General features: G+C 39.6%; 1 protein-coding gene across 1 annotated transcript; it reads right to left on the reverse strand.

The window, feature by feature from the left end:
* Positions 1-2,464: 2,464 nt before the first annotated feature.
* On the reverse strand, positions 2,465-18,559 carry LOC136846634 (glutamate-rich WD repeat-containing protein 1-like). Its single transcript, XM_067117548.1, has 8 exons — positions 18,091-18,559; positions 12,391-12,527; positions 10,116-10,265; positions 8,795-8,999; positions 5,187-5,355; positions 4,317-4,485; positions 3,977-4,144; positions 2,465-3,523 (listed from the first exon to the last, which is right to left on the reverse strand). The coding sequence occupies exons 1-8, from the start codon at positions 18,224-18,226 to the stop codon at positions 3,386-3,388; spliced, it is 1,272 nt and encodes a 423-aa protein (XP_066973649.1). The 5' UTR covers positions 18,227-18,559; the 3' UTR covers positions 2,465-3,385.
* Between the last annotated feature and the right edge of the window lie 512 nt (positions 18,560-19,071).

Consider the following 19,071-nt stretch of genomic DNA (forward strand, 5'->3'; position numbering starts at 1 on the left):
TGTTTATTGAATTTAGTCTTTTTATTTAATTTAGGTCAGGTTTAAGAAGGAAAAATTTTACAAGCTGAGTAAATGCACACTCTGCTGTTATGTATGAATGACTTACCTGACAAATAAGAATTAGTCTCAAATAAGTCTGCCTAAGTTACTATTCAGTTAAGATTTAATTTGTATTGTGGGTATGGGAATTCTGGACTTGGAAATTGTAGTGTAATAAATTCAACTAAGCTAATTGGGTTAACATTTCAATGTTTTTATGCGGAGATAATTTTCATGGCTTCAAGAAATGTGTGGAGATAAACCCAGCCATCACTTATATTGTTCTCTTTTAAATAGATAAACATGGTATCTCAGGCAGGCTCTTTTGCGATTTAACTGTACATAACATTAGCCTCGCTGAGATCACTGATTCAGGTTCCCGCATGTAAAACCTCAGTCGTTCAATACCATATGGCTGATTGAGGTCAATATCATCATGTAGATTATTTTGATGAAATAAATGTTATTTTCTAAAGTGGCTTTTAGTTTTATTTAAAGAACAGAAATTCATGCAATTAGGGATTTTCCTTAAATTTAAGGATGGATGTATTGAACCCAGGGCCAAGGGCCCAACACTTGAGCCAAGAGGGCCCTTCAGCAGCCATCCAAATTGTAAAAGGTCTGTTAACCTGTCCAATATAGGGGACCTCCAATCCCACTACTACTTTGTTTGGGATTGTAGGTGCATTGTTGGTAGGTCTGGCCCCTACAATGACATTTCTGTATTCAAATGGAGATTAAGAAATACTGTCTTAACAATTTGTTTCTATGAGTAACAACCGTTGCCTTTCACATATAGAGGACCTCCCAGGGCAAGCTGGAATGGTCGTTGAATCTTGGTAAACATAGTTGAAATGGCAGATATGAGGGGTGAGAGGGGGTTACCCATGCTCTCTTCAAACTTTCCATTTAAATTCTCTCTTTGGCTGCCATAGCATTGTGGCCATGTACTTGCTTAAAGTCTTCCATATTGGTCAACTTGTGTGAGTTTTGTACTAGCTGTAAAGGAAAGGAATGCACTTGTTCTCTTCCATGTTATGAGTGTGCCTCTTGCATATAACCTCTGTGGGAGAAGGATAGCAAAATGAGGAGGAAGCTTCAGAAGGTTTTGTTGGGCTCTTTGTCGGTTATTACTCTTGCCCCCATGTAAGCAGGCTGATAATGTGACTTTCCCTTGTCTTGACTACCTCTCTGGTGAAGTTGGATAAGGCAATGAAAACGAAGAACTGTTCTTGTTCTTTTTCATCTTCCTCCTCATTACTGTCATCCTCAAACTCTTCCTTGGTATAGAAGGAAGAAGTCCAAAGCCACTAAGTAGTAGTCCCAGTTGACTGCTCCTACTACCCTTTCTCTTGGCAGGACAACAGTACCAGTTTGCGTCCTGGTGAACATCATACTCTGGCAGGGCTAGTACTTTGGTACTTGCACCCTTGGACATTACGACCACTCCCTCACCTTCCACCGTATGCACTTAGGCTTGGAACAAAAAGGGTAGCTCAACCCTCTTGCTCCCTCCTCTTTGGATTTCCTACCCAGGGTCAGGGCTTAGCTTAGGACAGCCATTCTTTTTGCAGCTCTGTTGAGACACAATGGGATGGGCATAAGCAGCTTGTTTGCACAGTCTCCATACTATTCACAGGTATGCTACAGGTTGGGGCCTTGCTATCATTCACCACTGGGGGACGTTGGTAGGACCCTGCACCACCTCTCACCCCACAAGCGTTCACTTGCATTCACTTGTGCTTCCACAACCCTGGCACCCTAACTATAAGGAGAGATCCCCATTGACTTCTTCCACCTCTCACATGAACATTTCTCTCCACCAGCATAAGGAGAGAAAGAGTAGTAGTAAAACCTGCTCCTCTTGTCTCAGTACTCGGTTCTGACAGTATCAGCATCGAGATCCGAATTCCGTTTAGATTGAGAGCCTGTAGGTTCCCATCCGCCTTCTCCGTCGAAAGGTTCGTCTGGTGCTGAACAAGAGCAGGAGCAAGAGAGGGAACGAAACTCTGAAGTGGTCCCCTCTTTGGGAAGGGTAACTCGACATTGAGGGACCTGCTCCTCCAGTACCACTTGAGGCCAAGTTGGAACAATGTTTCCAGCATCTGTAACTGTTACTTTTTAGTGCAACTGAATGGCTAAAAGTGCCCGAGTGCTTGGCTTAACAGCCTAAATCTCATAAATGAAATGTACATAATTATACATAATTTGAATGCCAAAAATACCATAAAAAGACCACTTTTTTAATAAACCACAAAACCCTTAGTTGCATCAGCAAAGACAGCCCCAACTACTCTTTTGACTTTACAAGATTGCCAAAATATTTGGCATCACCATGACGCATCTGACAACAATGCAACCCTTCTGCAACCCACCCAAGTTAAGCATTTCCTTCAAATGAAACTGGGAATGACAATATCTGATAAAGAGTTTCCAAACCTTTATTCGCCTTTACATGATTTGCCACTGTTATGCTAAATATGGTCCTCAAATCACTTGCTTGCAAAGCTATAACATTAAAAGTTATGGAAGCAAAGCATTTGTAGAATGGTATACAGTAATAGTGGGTATGAAGGCCTACTTTACACAACTTCCCAATGCAGCTGGCCAACAGGTGAACTTTACACAACTTCCCAAAGCAGCTGGCCAACAGGTGCCTGATAGCTCCTCTTATCCTCACCTCTCACAAAAATTTGTTTATCCTGTTCTATTCATCTTCTGGGTTCCGTTGATGCAATATAATTTTAACTGGTCAATTATAATTCTGTAAACCACTTGTTTTATAATAATACAGACATACTTAAATTCATTACCATCAGAAGATGAACTAATTAAAAATAAATCTCTTATCTGTTCAAAAATGATTAATTAAAAAATTAAACATAAAACCCACTAGCGTAATTAAACCCCTCATGTGATAAAGTTCATACTTAAATTACTAATTTGGGAAGCAAGAGCAATCTGGATTCATTAGGAATCTGAATACCAAACTGACAGATTGATATCAACATATCTAATATTTTTGTGAAAATAGTTTATACTTTACCAGCTTTGCTTAAAACCAATGCTGATGAACTAATTAAAAATAAACCTCTTATCTGTCCAAAAATGATTAATTAAAAAATTGAACATAAAACTCACTAGCCTAATTAACCCCTCATGTGATAAAGTTATTTAAATTACTAATTTGGGAAGCAATAGCAATCAGGATTCATTAGGAATTTGAATACCAAACTGACAGATTGATATCAACATATCTAATATTTTCGTGAAAATAGCTTATACCTTACCAGCTTTGCTTAAAACCAATGCTGGTCTATGTTGAAAAAAATATCGTCACAATGCCTCAGCAACTTATAGTCTTAAACACGTGGAATCCAGACTCTGCAGTGGATATTATCAAACCTGGAATCTGAGGATGCCAGTGTAGTTCTTTTACATTCTTTTGTCCTTGATGTTCAAATAACAGTTGTTGCGGAATGTCCTGGAAAAAGAAACAAGGGATTTTGTATATCACTCAGTTTAGGCAATAAACCATTTCACAAAAATAATTTTTTAAAAATCAATTTTGGAAAATGGAATAAAAAATTTCAACATGGCATAGAGAAGAGAAAATGTTCTGAAAAAGTGATAAGATTTAAAGATGTGCAAGTTACCACAAATTAGTTAAATGTGACTTCATATCAACATCAACTCCAATGCTACATGATGCAAAGGGCCTCTGTGAAATTCCACCACTGCATTTCCCGTGCCTTGTCTTCCACAAATCTCGAGGCTGCCAAGTAATATGTCATAAGACACCTAAAGAAGTATATTCCCTTCTCCACCTGTCATCATATAAGAAAATTAGCAAAGGGTATCATAAATATGATAACTACTTTAGCATGACCAAATCGATAAAGACAAGAAACTATGATGGACATGAGTTCTAACATACCATATCTTCTTCAGCCTTTACATCTGGGTCTCGTTCCACAGAGAGGTCCCACTGCAATATCTGGTTGTCTTCACTTCCACTGGCAAATACAGATGGGTCTTTTGGATGCCATTCCACAGTTGTTATTGGTCCAGTGTGGTGCTTCAGTTTGGCCACAGCACTGCCCCCCTGAAATACAAAACAGCGATATGAAGAACAGCAACAGTCAATCATGAAACTAATGCAATGAAACACTACAAATCCCATGGAATGTAGATCATGATTATTAAACAATCGAAAAAAGTACAACAAATATTACTGATTCAAAATGAAGACAGAATACTAAAGGAGATATAACTACCTGGATTTGTCTCAAGTCCCAGATCTTTACAAACCCATCATCACCTCCTGAAACTATGAATGGATCATTCCGGTTCCAGTGAATGACATTGACATCACTGTTATGGGCATCAGCAACTGTTATCATGCAAGCTTTTTTCTGTGGTGCTCTATCATCCCAAACCCGTATGCTGTAAAATAAAGACAGTATACATCTTTCAAAAAACTGATAATCAGAATTTTTTTTATATGAGGATTTTGACCAAGTCTAAATACTGACTTTTCTGCATTCTATGAAGCACTGCCAACAATAAATGGATTATTCAGCGTCTATACTTTTTCTGACTTTTCTGCACTCTATGCAGCAGAGCCAACAATAAATGGACCATTCAGTGAGTATTTTTTTTCTATTTGTGGATTCTAGGAAAAGATCCTACTGGGACACCAGCTCTTAGTGTGCCCTGATGGTACACTGCAGCATCCCTCTTGCCTCCAGCTTCACTGCTTTCTGTCTATTACTTGACATCTGTTCCCTTTGGTCTCTTCCACCCAGCTGTCCAACTTCTTTAATTTTACCTTGTTCCAACTTCCACAATCATTAGAGTAACAAAGCCTTTGGGCAATCCTTAGTAATCAGGAAATATGACTGGGTAAAGTGAAACTTCTTTCATTAATAGCTGAGATCTTCCTTATAAAATAGAATTAATATTTTCATGTAATGCCCTGAAATATACCAAAATTACTATACTAATTTTCAGGACAATGATAGCATTACTAAATGAAGAGACAGAGAGTTTATCATTGAATTTGCTGTACCCAACTTCCATTATAATACCCCCCCCACTCTGAATACAATCTACTCTTACTGCTGCTGCATGGAAAATTACATTACCTCTTATCAACAGAACACGATGCAAATACATGAGCTTCATTTGGAGACCACTGTATATCTTCTACTGAGGCTGTGTGACCCTCATACGGCTTATCTGACACACTCCACGTACTTTCTTTGGGACTCCATAGGTATACAAATTTTTCGCAATCTCCTGTGGCAAGCGTACCTATAAAAATCCACTAAATTATTGCACAGAACACTGTCTACTATGTGACTTTATAAAATCCTAATTGCTAAAATATAAACCAATTAAATACACTGCCTATTTCATATACCAAGGCCAAGCACTTCTTTCCAGAGAGAGAGAGAGAGAGAGAGAGAGAGAGAGAGAGAGAGAGAGAGTGTTTCTTAGGTCCCAAGTAAGTATACCTTAGTTTAACCAGTTTAACCAGATCACTGAGCTGACTAACAGCTCTCCTAAGTAGTAAACTGAAACACTTTTTCTATAGTCTGATCCAGATGCAAAAAACCCTCTGGAGTCTGGAAGCAAGCAATTTTGGTTCAAGGAATGGGTTTGTTTTGAAAAACAAAAATAAATAGATAAAAAATATAAATAATTTTGTTTTTAAAACACTACTTTGTTTTACCACCAACCCAATAACTCAACAGTCTGAGTAGCAATCTCCAGGACAACAGCTCGATGGGGTAGATTATCAACTGAATCTGCAACATCTTCACTAATGACTGCCTCTCCAGAACTTTTGCCAAGTCTACCCAAGAAGGTTCTGCATAAGGAGAGTTGCCATTACAGTGACCAACCTATGAGTACTGAACAGTATCTTTCTCTGCCTTACTAAAGGCTTACAGTTCTCTCAGATCCAAGGCTGCTGCTCTGGGCTAGGTTCCTGTCCTTTGAAAGGCCCCCCTCATTCATACCATGTTCCTCCAGTTAGTCTGCTGTGGAGGTGGATATGTGCAAGAGGTTCTCTGGGGTGAGTTTTGCTCTACTGAATGTCCTCTAATCTTGTCCCTAGGGCATTCTTTTGTTCTCAACTTTTGCCAACAATACTTTACACAAGTGAATGTAATAATGAAGAGAGAAATAGCCTTCCAAGACCTCTCCAGCTTGCTTTCTGCAGCTACACTTTGCTCCCTGCATGTCTGACCTTGACATGGCTTGAAAACTGGAGACGCTCACCTCCATCACCATAAGGCCTCTATCATCAACTTGGGGATTTCATGCTTGTCTTTGTCTGGCCGCTTAACTTCCCAACCCATGTCACCCTGTCAACAGATGCATTCCAGAGATCTTCCATGCCACACCAGCAACAGTTCTCATATGCATTCCAGAGTTGACATTACTCGCAACATCATTGCTACTCTACTTCTCAGCCACACAGTCTCAAAGCTGCCCTTTTGCTTTTGCTGACGAGGCCAGTCTTATTCAAGTTTCCAGGTAGTGGTCCCCAGTGAAGATGGAGTCTGGCTGTGCCCTACAATCTCTCCTCCCCCACTGGTCATGGCCCATCTTAAGAGTATTGGGAGGTTTGGGAATGCATCAGCACAGTCTTTTTGGAGGTTCTCTGCACCAGTCATCACCTTCCATTCCTTGACATTCGTCCTTAAGGTAGCCTCCAAGTTACAGAAGGAAGCCATTTCAGATTCTTCTGAGAAACTGGGGTTCTACTGTAAACTCTTCTACATCCTGAATTCTTCAGGTGGCTGGGACTTACAGACCTTAACCACCTCAAATTTTCCTCCACCTGCTTCCATTTCTATCCAAAGATTTGTGTGCAAAGGAATGCCTATGTTCACATTTTGATCCACCCACTCTCCAGTAGATTTCTTTGCATTATACTAGGGGCTGTGTGTTCTGGTTGCAGGTCCCTTGCCTAGGTCTGTATACAGAACCTCAGTGTTCACCAAGATTTTAGCCATTGAAAACAGCATGAGCTGATCATCTGGGTATGCATTTCCTTAGATATCTAGATGACTGGTTGGTCTTTCATGCAGTTGCTTTACTTGGGGATGCATATTTACACCCTTCTAGTTACAGGATGCATCATTTCTTGAAGAAAATTTATTAGTTTCTTAACCATTCTCTACCAACAATCAAGTCTTGGCTGGTATTGATAAGTCACTTGGTGTCTCAAGGATAAGGGCAGAGGACAAGATATCCTAGTTTTCACAGATATTCAAAAGTTTACCAGAACCTGTCTTAGTATTTTTTTCTTTCAAAAGGCTAGATTAAGGATTCTGCTTCCTATTGACTTCAGCAGGTTATTTCACAGGCTTATTCAGACAACTGATACTTGACCTCTCACATTTCAGGAACAGGGTTCATGACAGATGGATCTTCTATCTTCTTGACTTTTAAATATATCCTAGGGCTCTCCACTATCCTTAGATCAGGCACTTTGTTAGGAACTTTCTTTGTGGGGGGGCATGTACTACCAGGTGGGCAACTGAAGGATCTGAGTTATTCATACTTGTCCTCTTCACGATTTCAACGCATATTTTTGGCAAACATGGTGATGTATGTTTCCTGTAGTGTCCACCTTAATGCCTCGTGTGCTTATGTATTGACTTTAGTGATATCTTTCACTGCAAATCCATTAGTTAAGGAAGTTGATTTCAGTGGTTATAGTTGGCTCCCCTGTCTATTGGTTAAAGGTGATTAGACTTCTTACACCTATGTACACTCAATTTTTCATAGGCTCATCCGCTCCATCCTCTCTCCAGAACTGCAAGTCCGCCTATCTATGATTATTGGTTCAGGAGAACAAGAGATATTTATATGATGAAAGCCATTAATCATAACCTTCAGTGCCCTTCCCCTCATTCTGTCATATGGAGGTTAGCACAGATGAATGAAGCATCACCTTTTGGGACAGCAGAGCCTGACTCTGGCATAAGAAATTAAGTTTTCTTTTTTCCAATGCATATCAGGTTGGTGTAACTGGCAATGTTTATGATTTTAAGGTTTGAGTAAAAATGTGTTTTATAATGATTCCCCTACAGACAAAACAGGCTACAGGTTAAAGGTGTGTCTTCCTCATATTTGTGCAAAATTTTCAAGTTTTTGATTGACTAAAAAAATGTGTTTTTGCTTTTGAAGCAGAAATTGTAAGCATTTCACCATACATCTATCAGTTCAAGGAATACTGGCAATATATATCCACAGAGCAAGTGACTGTGATGCTTCTACATATGAAGCAATTTCTAGTAAATTTTTTATCTGTAAAAATTCAGTCCACAAAAACGAAGTTATGTGATAAAATAATCTTGTAAAACATTCAAATACAGGTTTTGATAAAGTAATGGGTTTGCAGTGGAACAAATACTTTTTGTCCATAAAAATCTAATTGAAGGCATACTGTTTATTTATGACTAACACAGTCATACAGTATATAATTTAGTCAAGTTAGAAGCATGTAATAAGTTACTGAAAAAAAGTTCTAAAAAAAATTATTAAAAACAATTCATGTGTAATAAATGTCAAAGCTATAAACTTTACATCCAGTTTTAAAATCTGCACGTTAAATATAATACTCTCTATTACCAAATTAGTTTTAGAATTTTTTACTTGGGATTTTTTAAACTATTTTATCAAGTGAAAAACATTAAGCCAAATATTTTACTTATAACAAAAAAATCATTCATACCTGGCATAGTACTGCTCCAATCTAAAGCGAATCCTTCAGTGCAATGGCCTTTAAAGGTGAATAAAGGTTTCTGGTCAATGTCTTCAAAGTCACCACTTTCAACATCTTCATCTACTATTTTCATCATTCTTTTCATGTCCCAAATATGTACTCGTCCAAGTTCTGACCATGAGGCACAAATGTGGTTACCATTCATAACTGTTGACTAAAGGAAACAAAAATGTTTAGTCAGACAAAATAACTCCAGTGTTAACATTTCACAAACTGCTAGTCTTTAGTGCTGTACTGTAGATATGCTAAGAGGATGAGGAGCACACAAAATGTAATGTCAACAAAACAGGAGTCTATGAACTGACAAATTAAATCCTAGAAGTAAGAAACATTAACTGAGCAACCACAAATAATTTGTATCTAACTGAAAGGTGAAGACTGGAAAAAGGTAAAGCTCCACAGCTTAGTGGAACTAAGATCTGTCAATGGATGAAATTAAAAAAAGTAAAAATTAATACAGACGTGGGCCTAAGGAATGCTGTGAACAACTTTCAGCATTACCATGTGCAACACGGCAGATTATAACTGATGACCTCCATTACTACAGCAAGGAAAAACTGCTTAACCACACAATGAGATGTAGGTGTTTTTAGTTCATGGGCGCTGATATTGGTGACTGAATACTTTCTATGTGGAACTATCTGACCTAAGACAGTTTTCTGGCACTATTACTACTTCACCTGGTATAGCATTTGTTTGGGTCAGCCCCATTATCACTACTATTTAGCTGGGTAGCATTAATTAAATCTTCAAATTCCACAAGATCCAAAATTTTAAATCTTTCCTCATCCACCTTCTCTGCCACAGTCACAAGGTTTGATTGCTTTCATAGCTCTCTCGATGAGATATATAACATCAGCAACTGTATAGTTTCCGCATAATAAATAATTCCTTTGAAATTTTAAAAGTCCTTTTTCTCATGTCATTTCAAATTCTGTTACAATTTTCTTATGCTTTCCAATCCTTTAACAATCTTTACTTATATATCTATCTATCTATATACTGTGTATTTTATATATCTATTCATATACTGTATATTTTAATATTGGGTAACTGATGTCAGTCAATTGGATTTATAAAATGATCACTCTCAATTAAGGGGGGCTAAAAGGTACCTGTTACCGAGAAAACTGGCACAAACTGGATAGAGGCATGTGGTTATTTATGACAAAACTCTCTTTCTGGGGAAACCAATTTTATCTGTCTGTCAATTAGTGAAAATTTAATACTTCAATAACATAGGCTAAATTAACTGTAAGACATAACTTACTCTTATTCTGTTCACACAGCCCTCATGCTTGATGACATTAGAACTTATGATAGGCTGCGCATGGTTTCCTTCATCTTCATCATCCTCAAGTTCACTGTCGTCATCTGAGTCATCCCCTGTAGCTTGTTTAATTTTGTGTAAATTTTTCATCTAAAAGGCAAAAGATTACACTGATAAATACACACATACAATAGCTTCTGTAAAAACCTAATCAAAATTTATAATGGTAAAATCACATATCAAAAGGCAACAGCCATTAGGACTAAAATTTCAGACTGAGGTTTGGGCATGTGATGAGAAAGGATGAGTTGGTCAGAAAAGCATTTGATACGGAAGTAGCAAGACGAAGGTCTGTAGGAAGGCTCAGAAAATCATGGAGAAAGGGAACAGATGAAGACTTGGACTTGATAGGCGTTATGGCAGAAAGAGCACAAGACAAAGAAGAATGGAGATGGGGAAAAAAATAACATTTGTGATAATGAAATTTTCAACAAAACCATTATAAACACAGTACTGCAAAAGGATACTTAAACATATGAACTAAGGTGAAATGGCTGAAGTAAACCACACGTTAAGTTCTGAAATAACCTTGGTCTATTGTGGAACCTCGTACCATATATCTATAGCAACAGCAGATATGCATATGAAGACAGATGCAAGATCTTACAATCTTATTTTCCATATCTATTCTGATCATCATCTCATTTGTGGATGATGTAAAATGTTCATTTAGCAAAGGACTGGCTACTAGGGCAAAATGAATGGTGGTTCTTAGATGATGTAATAAATGGCTAAGCAACCTACATATGAAGACAGATGTAAGATCTTGTATCTTGTTTTCCATAGCCATTCTGATGATCATGTGTGTGGATGATGTAAAATGCTTACTTAGCAAAGGGAGGGCTAGTAAGGCAAAATGCATGGTGGCTTTTAGATGAGGCAAGTGACCTTTTTAAATTTTCTGGGAAGTTAAATAAATGATATTGCCCTTACATCTCCAAAAACAATAACTCAGTAATTATAATTGGTTGCACCACAGTAAACCTCTCTGATTTCATGCTCTCCCATGGTATTACACGGACTCCATGCATTCAGGGTTTCTCTGTGGAACATATCTACCTGATTATTCATGAAAATTCACCCATTTATGTATTTTTCACTGAGAAAATATTAACTAATTACTGTATTTTCATATAATTTTCATGAATAAATGTACTTTTATATAACTATTAAAATACTCAGGTATAAGCATTTTTACAAGGTTTTTCTTGTGTTTAAACTATCAAAATGGGCAGTTCTAAGTGTTTTTAGAGGGGCTTTAAGTACTCATGGATTTTAGCTATTCGCAGGGGGGTACAGTATGCATCCCCCGCGGATACGGGGAGTTCACTGTATAACTGATGTGAAAAAAATAAAAATTGCTCCCATCTTTACAAAAAGCTCCAATGCATTAAAATGACAATACAAAGAATGACTATGTTCTCTAGCCAAATAGCTTCCTCGGGGAAAAAAAAAAAAAAAAAAAAAAAGCCCATTGGCAATCCCCAGGATCTGCTTCCACCAGCCAGAAATGAATGAGTTTTAAGAAACAAGAAGGCTGCTAGGTAATCCCACTTTTCACAAATTCTTGACTCAGAACCACTTGGTAAATCAATGGTTAACTTTATTTTTCATTCAAGACTGAAGTCAATGAACTATTCACAGTTACCTGAAGTTAATACCAGTAACGCCTCAACTTAATGGACTTCTGTAAGTATCAATTAACATGTTACGATTATTTTTTGCTAAGCACTCATTTAAGATGTGTCATTATTGGGTGCATCTTTTAAATAGAATGGTTAGTTTAGGTTAGGGACCACGTGGAATTTCTGTTAGCTATGATATATCTAGAAATACTCAAGTGCATGTTATACAGTAATATAGGATCTTTGTTACTCGACAGATTTTGTTGCTTACTCAGAAAGCCAGTTCCCCAAACCATCTGTTCATTTGAGGTGGTACTTATTTTAAGAGTAACCGACAAGCACCACTAATCAACCATATCTAGTTACTTTCAGGACATGAATGTTGCTCTTACTTTTTACTGGTTGCATAATACTTAAAGACAAGGGATTCAATGATGGCGTAAAATCTTTGATTCAACAATGTGATATCTGAGATTCAGATACCAGTGTGTACTGTACTAAAAAAAAGTCTACTTAAATGTAGAAGGTTTTATCTTGAGCCTAAAATACTTATTTTAAATTCAAACACTTAATATGAACACAGTACTAACCTTCATAAGAATCAGGTTGTTAACATGAGCTGCACTAGTTTGAGTACCAGCTATGAAATAGCAAGTCACAGGTGTGTCACATGTTCGTCCATCTCCTAGGCCATCTTTTATGATGTCAAAACTCAGACATGGAGCACCTGAAAAATGACCATACCTTAAATGCAAGTCTAACTAGAAGAAAAATGTATTCAACAAAGCATCAAAAGCATTACAAATTAGTTTTAACACTGGCCCTTAATTACACATGTAAATTTCAAAGTGCTGTAATATGGTATTTTCATGATAAAATTAAGTTTCATATATATACAGTACTTACCAAGTAATTACATAGCTATACTTTCCTACTCACGCACCAGCTAAAATTTGAAGTTTGCAGTAGCGTTTCTATTGTTTTTGTGTAGGTGACTATCCCGCCCGCTATTGGAGAACAATAGGAACAACCAAACAGAGGAGCTCACTTCTTTTATGCTTAATGTCCATGAGAAGGGAGGAGGGAGGGCTCTGATCTGTAATTACTTGGTGAGTATATATGATACTTACAATGCTGTCACCTCCACCAACAAAGAAACATCTTAAAACCATTAACCACAAGTAAAGGCTACTGGGCACTCTGGGTAACAGTACCCCTGCACCCCCAGCTCCCCCCAAAAACTCAACACCCTAATTTTTAAGGTGAAAGAGTTACAGATAGGAAGGAATGCTTCCCATGCTTCTTCCCCCAACACATGCCAGCCACCGATAACGGACCTAAAGTACTGCTATTTTTGAAAACTGTTTCCATTTCCTTCAAATAATGGGTTGCATTTCCAGTAGCCAAAAGTGACATAAGGGATTTCTAACAGATTTTCAGAGGTTATTGGCAGGGCCTCTGATCCTCTTAGTTCTGTCTAAATAGTATCTGAGCGCTCTATCCGGGCAAAGGACAGTTTCCTCTTCAGGCCCGAGAACGTCCATCAGGTTTTTAATGGAGAATGAGTGCAGCCAGGGCTCTGGTGGTGTCTCACTGATGGCCAGGAAACCAAGTGTAAAAGAACAAACTGCATCTCCCTGAGCGAAACCAATACACTTGTCGATGGCCTGAAGCTCACTTAATCGTTTTGCAGTGGCCAAGGCTAAAAGGAAGAGAGCCTTCTTCATAAGGCTGTCTCATCATAAAAGAAGAACCTGGTGAAATGGGAATCGCTGGAGAAAAGAAGTCCAAGAAGCAAAACAAGAAGTATATCAAAAGGAAAGCGTAGGCTGAAGCAGGGTGATCCTGTTCTACGTCCTCTTCTGCAGACAAACTGGGTGAGTGTCAAATCCTCAGCCTCACGAGTCACTGACGGTTTACATAAAAGGTCCATAATACTGTCTAAGCGTTGTTTAATCAGCGTTCCAAAGTCGATCCTGAACCAGACGTAAAGGTAGAATGCGTGCCAGATGCCCGGTCGCCTGCCTCGAATGGGTGTGATCGCAGACTGACAACCACATGAACTAGGCGGTTACATTTTATGCTGTGGGTTTCCGCCGTCGACTCAGAGTTTTGTGACCCACCACCAGGTGGCAGTGGCACCGCGACGGATAACAAGATGGCTAACGAATCGATTTAAACCGACCTAACCAATCTTAGGGTCGCGCGGTTTACCTGGCCGGGGCTTCGCTTCTGACCCCACCACCTAGGTCGCCACCAAAACCAACGAAACCAACTCTAACTTAACAGACGCGTGGTCTCCACTCTGGCCGGGGCTTGCCTCTGACCCCCAGATGGGCCGTGAAATTAGTAAATATATAACTATTCGAATTGCACCGCACTCTCACTCTAAGTCGGAATCGCCTCTTGAGAAACCGCACTGGCCGGCTCGTGGCTCCATTTTTCTTCGCTTTGGCGCTGGGGCACTGGCAAAGCGATCTGGACAACTGGAACCGGGGAACAGGACTGTAATTACACCAATCCGCTTGGGATGGCCAGCGTCCCGTGATTGGTTGTTTCTCGGGAACATTAGACCCATTTTTACGGTGTTGAAACGGCTCATCCAAGGATATGCACGCTTAATTAATTCCAGAAAAGTTTAAAGGCAAGTGGACATTAGTTAAGTAACGTTTTTTAATACAATACATAGAAAATATGAATTATACATGGTTTTTACGGTACCGCTTCTAGGCAAAACATTACGCTTACCACCCGCCATGTGGATTCGGCTGTTTGTGTGTATGCTTGTATCATTGGATCAACAAAATGTAATGTGATTGATGTTAAGGTGTGTTTTGAAATGGTGATTTAAAGTGTGGGTATGATTTCCAACAATCTGAAATTACCAAGTGATTCTGGGGTGTATGTTTTCAATTAAAATTAAGCAATGTTTCTGCGGATCGGTTCAGGGGCTAATCTTGAAAGAATGTTTTGCTCGCGGTCAATCCGGCTTGAGAACCAACAACCTTCGACATCGCCTGCCTTTTGTTGAATTTCTCTCTTCAAATTTGATTCTCAATTTAATGGCGTGGTCCTGGCCTCTCATTTTCCGCCTTGGTCTCTGAATCAAAATAAGTCGATATTAAAACTTCCCGCAGAAATTAAACCAGTCTACTAAGGTATTGGGAGACCAATAATCCAAAGTCATCCGATGATATTTTTGGGGAAGTTCATGGATCCAGCTGTGAATCAGCACCAAATGCTTTTTGAAAGAAAAGGTGGAACTCAAAAGAAAGAGCCAGACCGATGGATGTAATTTTCCGACATCGTTGAGGTTACATCGCCAAATGAAGCTTTGGCCATGCTTTGATCAGGACGACGTGCCTTCGTCACACTTTTGCACAAGTCCCGCTTGAAACGCCAAGCAGGCTAATTTTTCGCGAGGTAAACGAAAGCAACGAAACGCTCTTTCGTGGGTAATAAAACTCCTAAGTCCATGAGGGTCGCAGGATCTTAGATGCAAATCTGGGCTGTGGGCAGGATACGTTACGCATGGCAGCCATTTGTTTGCAAGGCTTGAACCCGAAGAGACTGAGGAAGGTCGCGCGTAGGTCTCGGGCATGTCGGGTCGGGCCGGTAGGACCGGGCATTTTCGGGTCGCTGGTCGCCAGCCGTTTAGGTAGAACTACTTACCTTGGCGGAGTGATCTCGGTCGGGAAGAATGAGTTAGCGGCCCAGCATACGAAAAACTGTAATCTACCCGCGAACTACTTGCTGAACTGGTTCAACGGGTGCATCGGATCCTCTAGATCCCACTGTGTGTTTGGATCCCTTGGATCCCATAGATCCCACTTGATGAATGGATCCCTCGGATCCCACTGGACGACTGGATCCCTCGGATCCCGATGGATGCCTGGATCCATCAGATCCCATTGAATATTTGGAGCCTTCCAATCCCACTTCAGGTACTTGATCCACCAGATCCTTACCTAAACTGATCCCTTGATGCCTATACTTTGATCCATTAAGTGCAATCTCCGTGTTTCTTAGAGATCTGCTTGGAGCGACAAAAACTGACGCTTGACAGACACTTATGGGTGGGCATCGTTATGGATCATCCCAAAACTACACTGAAGGTTTGGGACTCTGATCCCCGATCTCCGTTCCACTTGCACGGATCAGAAATTGTGACTCAGCCGGATATCGCCTTCCTTTCAATGGCCTGGATGCACCAGCGCCCAGCCGCGCCTCAACTCGCTTGCACTCCTGGATTCCGCCCGATCCCGAACCGCATCACTTGATGAAAGGCACGAACTCAATATGACGCCCAGTGGCTGTCCGCCGAGTCCCGGTAATCTCAAACAACAGGCGGTTGGAGGGGGCAATTCACCCATGGGAAACACTACCCGACCTCCCTGACTTACAGTTTGCCTCCTCCCAGGTTTAGAGCTTGACAGGGACCTTCATCTAGAGCATCGGTGGGGATGAGTAGCCACCTCCTCCACTGACACAACACTTTTGCAATCGACGCTATTGGCAATTTCAATCTTATCCATAAAGGTTCTCACTGAAGCCCTCCCTATCTGAGCTACAGCTGCCACTAAGAGACCAATTTTCTGGCCCATTCTGGCTTTCAGATTGCGATGGCATTGGGTCTGAAGGCTGGAAGTTGGAATAATGTGGAGTCACAGGTAGGTACAGCGACTACATCGGGGAAAATGCAGATATAGGAGTTAATGGCATGTAAAACAGGAGATCCCCTGACAATTGAATTTCTACTCTTCGGGTCCAAGCCGCCGCCCTCCTACGCCTGTTACTTGCGTTTATTTAAGTAACTAGTTAAAAGTCTCCATTTTCCTCGATCTGATTTTCTGCATCTGTCACAAGTCAAGACTGAAGAGTAGTTTGTCTCTACATTACTAAACAAATGGTATGAGAGTCATAACTGATAAAGTTAGTCTGGCATTATATCCTTTGCTGCAAAACCTACAACCAGCAGAACCACAGTCAGACATAATCCTGAAAAACAAAAAGTCCAAGCTAAATAACACGCATTACGCAATCACTACCAAGACAAGGAATGTGTCACCAACAACGATGAAAATCATCTGAAGAATTATACTAAGTCAAAGAAAGCTGAAGTTAACAAACCATGTTGGTTGTCAACCGCAGAAACAAATTGGGCTCGTTTGTAGTGTTGTAATTTTATAATGTAACTTCCCGACAGTGGGTGAGGCGTAGTTACCTACACTAAATATTGAACGCCACCGCTGACTCAAATTTGCTGTAGATAAAATGAAACGTAATAGCTATGTAGTTACTTGGTAAGTTACTTATATAAAAATAGTATTTTGATGTCAGGATGTTTCACTTATTTAAGTCCATATTACTATGTATACTTCTGAGACATGTAATGTGTACATATGAATATTACCACTGGCAAAAATGCAAGAAAGTTGAGTATAACAATTTATCTACAATTGGTACGAAAATCAAGATGCCATGACATCAAAATACTGGACTGAAATAAAAGTATTAAATCCAAAATTATTAAAACACCATTATATTTGACAAAACTTACACTGTGTAGGTGGTCAAGTAAGTTACTTTTTGGGTAGAATCGGGCACGCTAGGCAACATTTATTCTATGAAATTTTTCATTTTGAGTCATTGTTAATGAGCTAGAGGCACTTCCCTCGGTCGTCCACACTACCCACCAAGACTAAATAAAATGGTAATTCTAAGTATTAGCTCCGAGCCTGTTTTTACCTTGGAAACTGGTTTTTCTACACTTTTATGGCTTCTGATACTGGCGGTGCATTTGTTTGTTGTCGGCCAAATGGAATGTCCCTTCGCTGTGCTTAGCACTGGCCTGGCGGGAGGGGGGGCGGTACCCATACGTTAACAAAGTTATTGGACTTGCTGGACGGGGTATGAACCATTCCAAACAGACATACGCGTGCTCTGTCTTGTGAAGATCGCGTATGGAAACCCGTTGTTGGATGGACTTCAGGGGTTAATTGCATTTGTGCAACAAAAATTGAAGGAAAATCCTTAATTAGCAACCAAAAAACTGTAGAAAAAGTCAAGTTAGAAGGAAATCGCCGCCGCAGAGCTAATACTGAGATCTACCAATAATACAAACAAGACTAAATTTTTACTTGAAACCATTGCATCTAACCTCCCACTGTGAATCGTAACTCTACGCCTACTAGCCTAAAAGCTGAACCATTAGCCTAGGGCCTATATGTAGCTTACATATTATTTAACAAGAATAAAAATGATAAGTAATGACAACACTTTTAACTTACCGGTGCTCCCTTCGTGGAAAAGTTCGTAAGCCGTAAAATCGCATTCCAAGTCGTTGTCATCCCCATGCTGGTCAAAAGGATTCTCCTCATCGGCGTTCTCGTCTAATTCCATTTGCTCGTCCATATCTAGTGACATGTTTGCAGAAACTTAAACTGTACGCTGAAAAGTGGCTTAGACTCACTAAACGCGTTTGTACAGCGAATAATTTTCACGTACTTTCAATCCAAGTACCACTAAACAGTAACCACACCACGTGAAGGTTTGTAACTTGTCCTGGCGAATGTAAACAACGTGCTCGCCAGTCCTCAAATTTCCACCCTACAAGATCTTAAATTATTTTTTGAGAAGTCTCTCGTTTTCATCATCTCGAGATATTACATTTGTACCGTTTACATGCAGAACTCTCATCATCATTATCCAGCTATGAACCCATTAACTTAATTGTAGTTAGTAGCTACTGTAAACAAGAGGGAGACAATGTGCTCAGGTTTAGTCTCCAAATTTCCACCCTACAAGAGAACAGTTTTTAAGGTAGCTCATCTTCAGCGTTTAGAGAAATTTCACTAATGCTATTTACATGCAGAACTCTCGTTATCATCCAGCCATTCACCCATTAACTTAATTATAAGCATTGTGCACTATATAAGCAATATTCAGGGAATTTACCTCTTACACGTGAAATCCATCCCACAATACATTGTAGTATGGGTTCTCATTGTACGGTACCTCGTACACCCTCGGCCCAGGTCTGTTGATATGCATGCACATGAAATTCGTGTTCCGCTGCCTGATGATATATATTTCTGAAAGGGCGACTTCTTACATTTTGTCTCTCCTCAACTCGCCAAATGTTGTTTCATTCGATATGCCTCTAACAGGTAGGTAACATCTAACTATAGGCTACGAAATCCAAAACGGTATGAGATGCATTGCCTTTCTAATTGAATGATGGACGTGGGACTCTAAATGATTGAAATCAG

Source organism: Macrobrachium rosenbergii, chromosome 15, assembly GCF_040412425.1.
Source record: "Macrobrachium rosenbergii isolate ZJJX-2024 chromosome 15, ASM4041242v1, whole genome shotgun sequence".
Taxonomy (NCBI): domain Eukaryota; kingdom Metazoa; phylum Arthropoda; class Malacostraca; order Decapoda; family Palaemonidae; genus Macrobrachium; species Macrobrachium rosenbergii.

Coding starts and splice junctions, on each gene's coding strand:
- LOC136846634 (XM_067117548.1), bottom strand. CDS start 18,226: ATGTCACTAGATATGGACGAGCAAATGGAATTAGACGAGAACGCCGAT. Junction 10,266..12,390: donor ACAACCTGATTCTTATGAAG/GTTAGTACTGTG, acceptor TTTGCCTTTTAG/ATGAAAAATTTACACAAAAT. Junction 4,486..5,186: donor TCGTGTTCTGTTGATAAGAG/GTAATGTAATTT, acceptor TTTATTTTACAG/CATACGGGTTTGGGATGATA.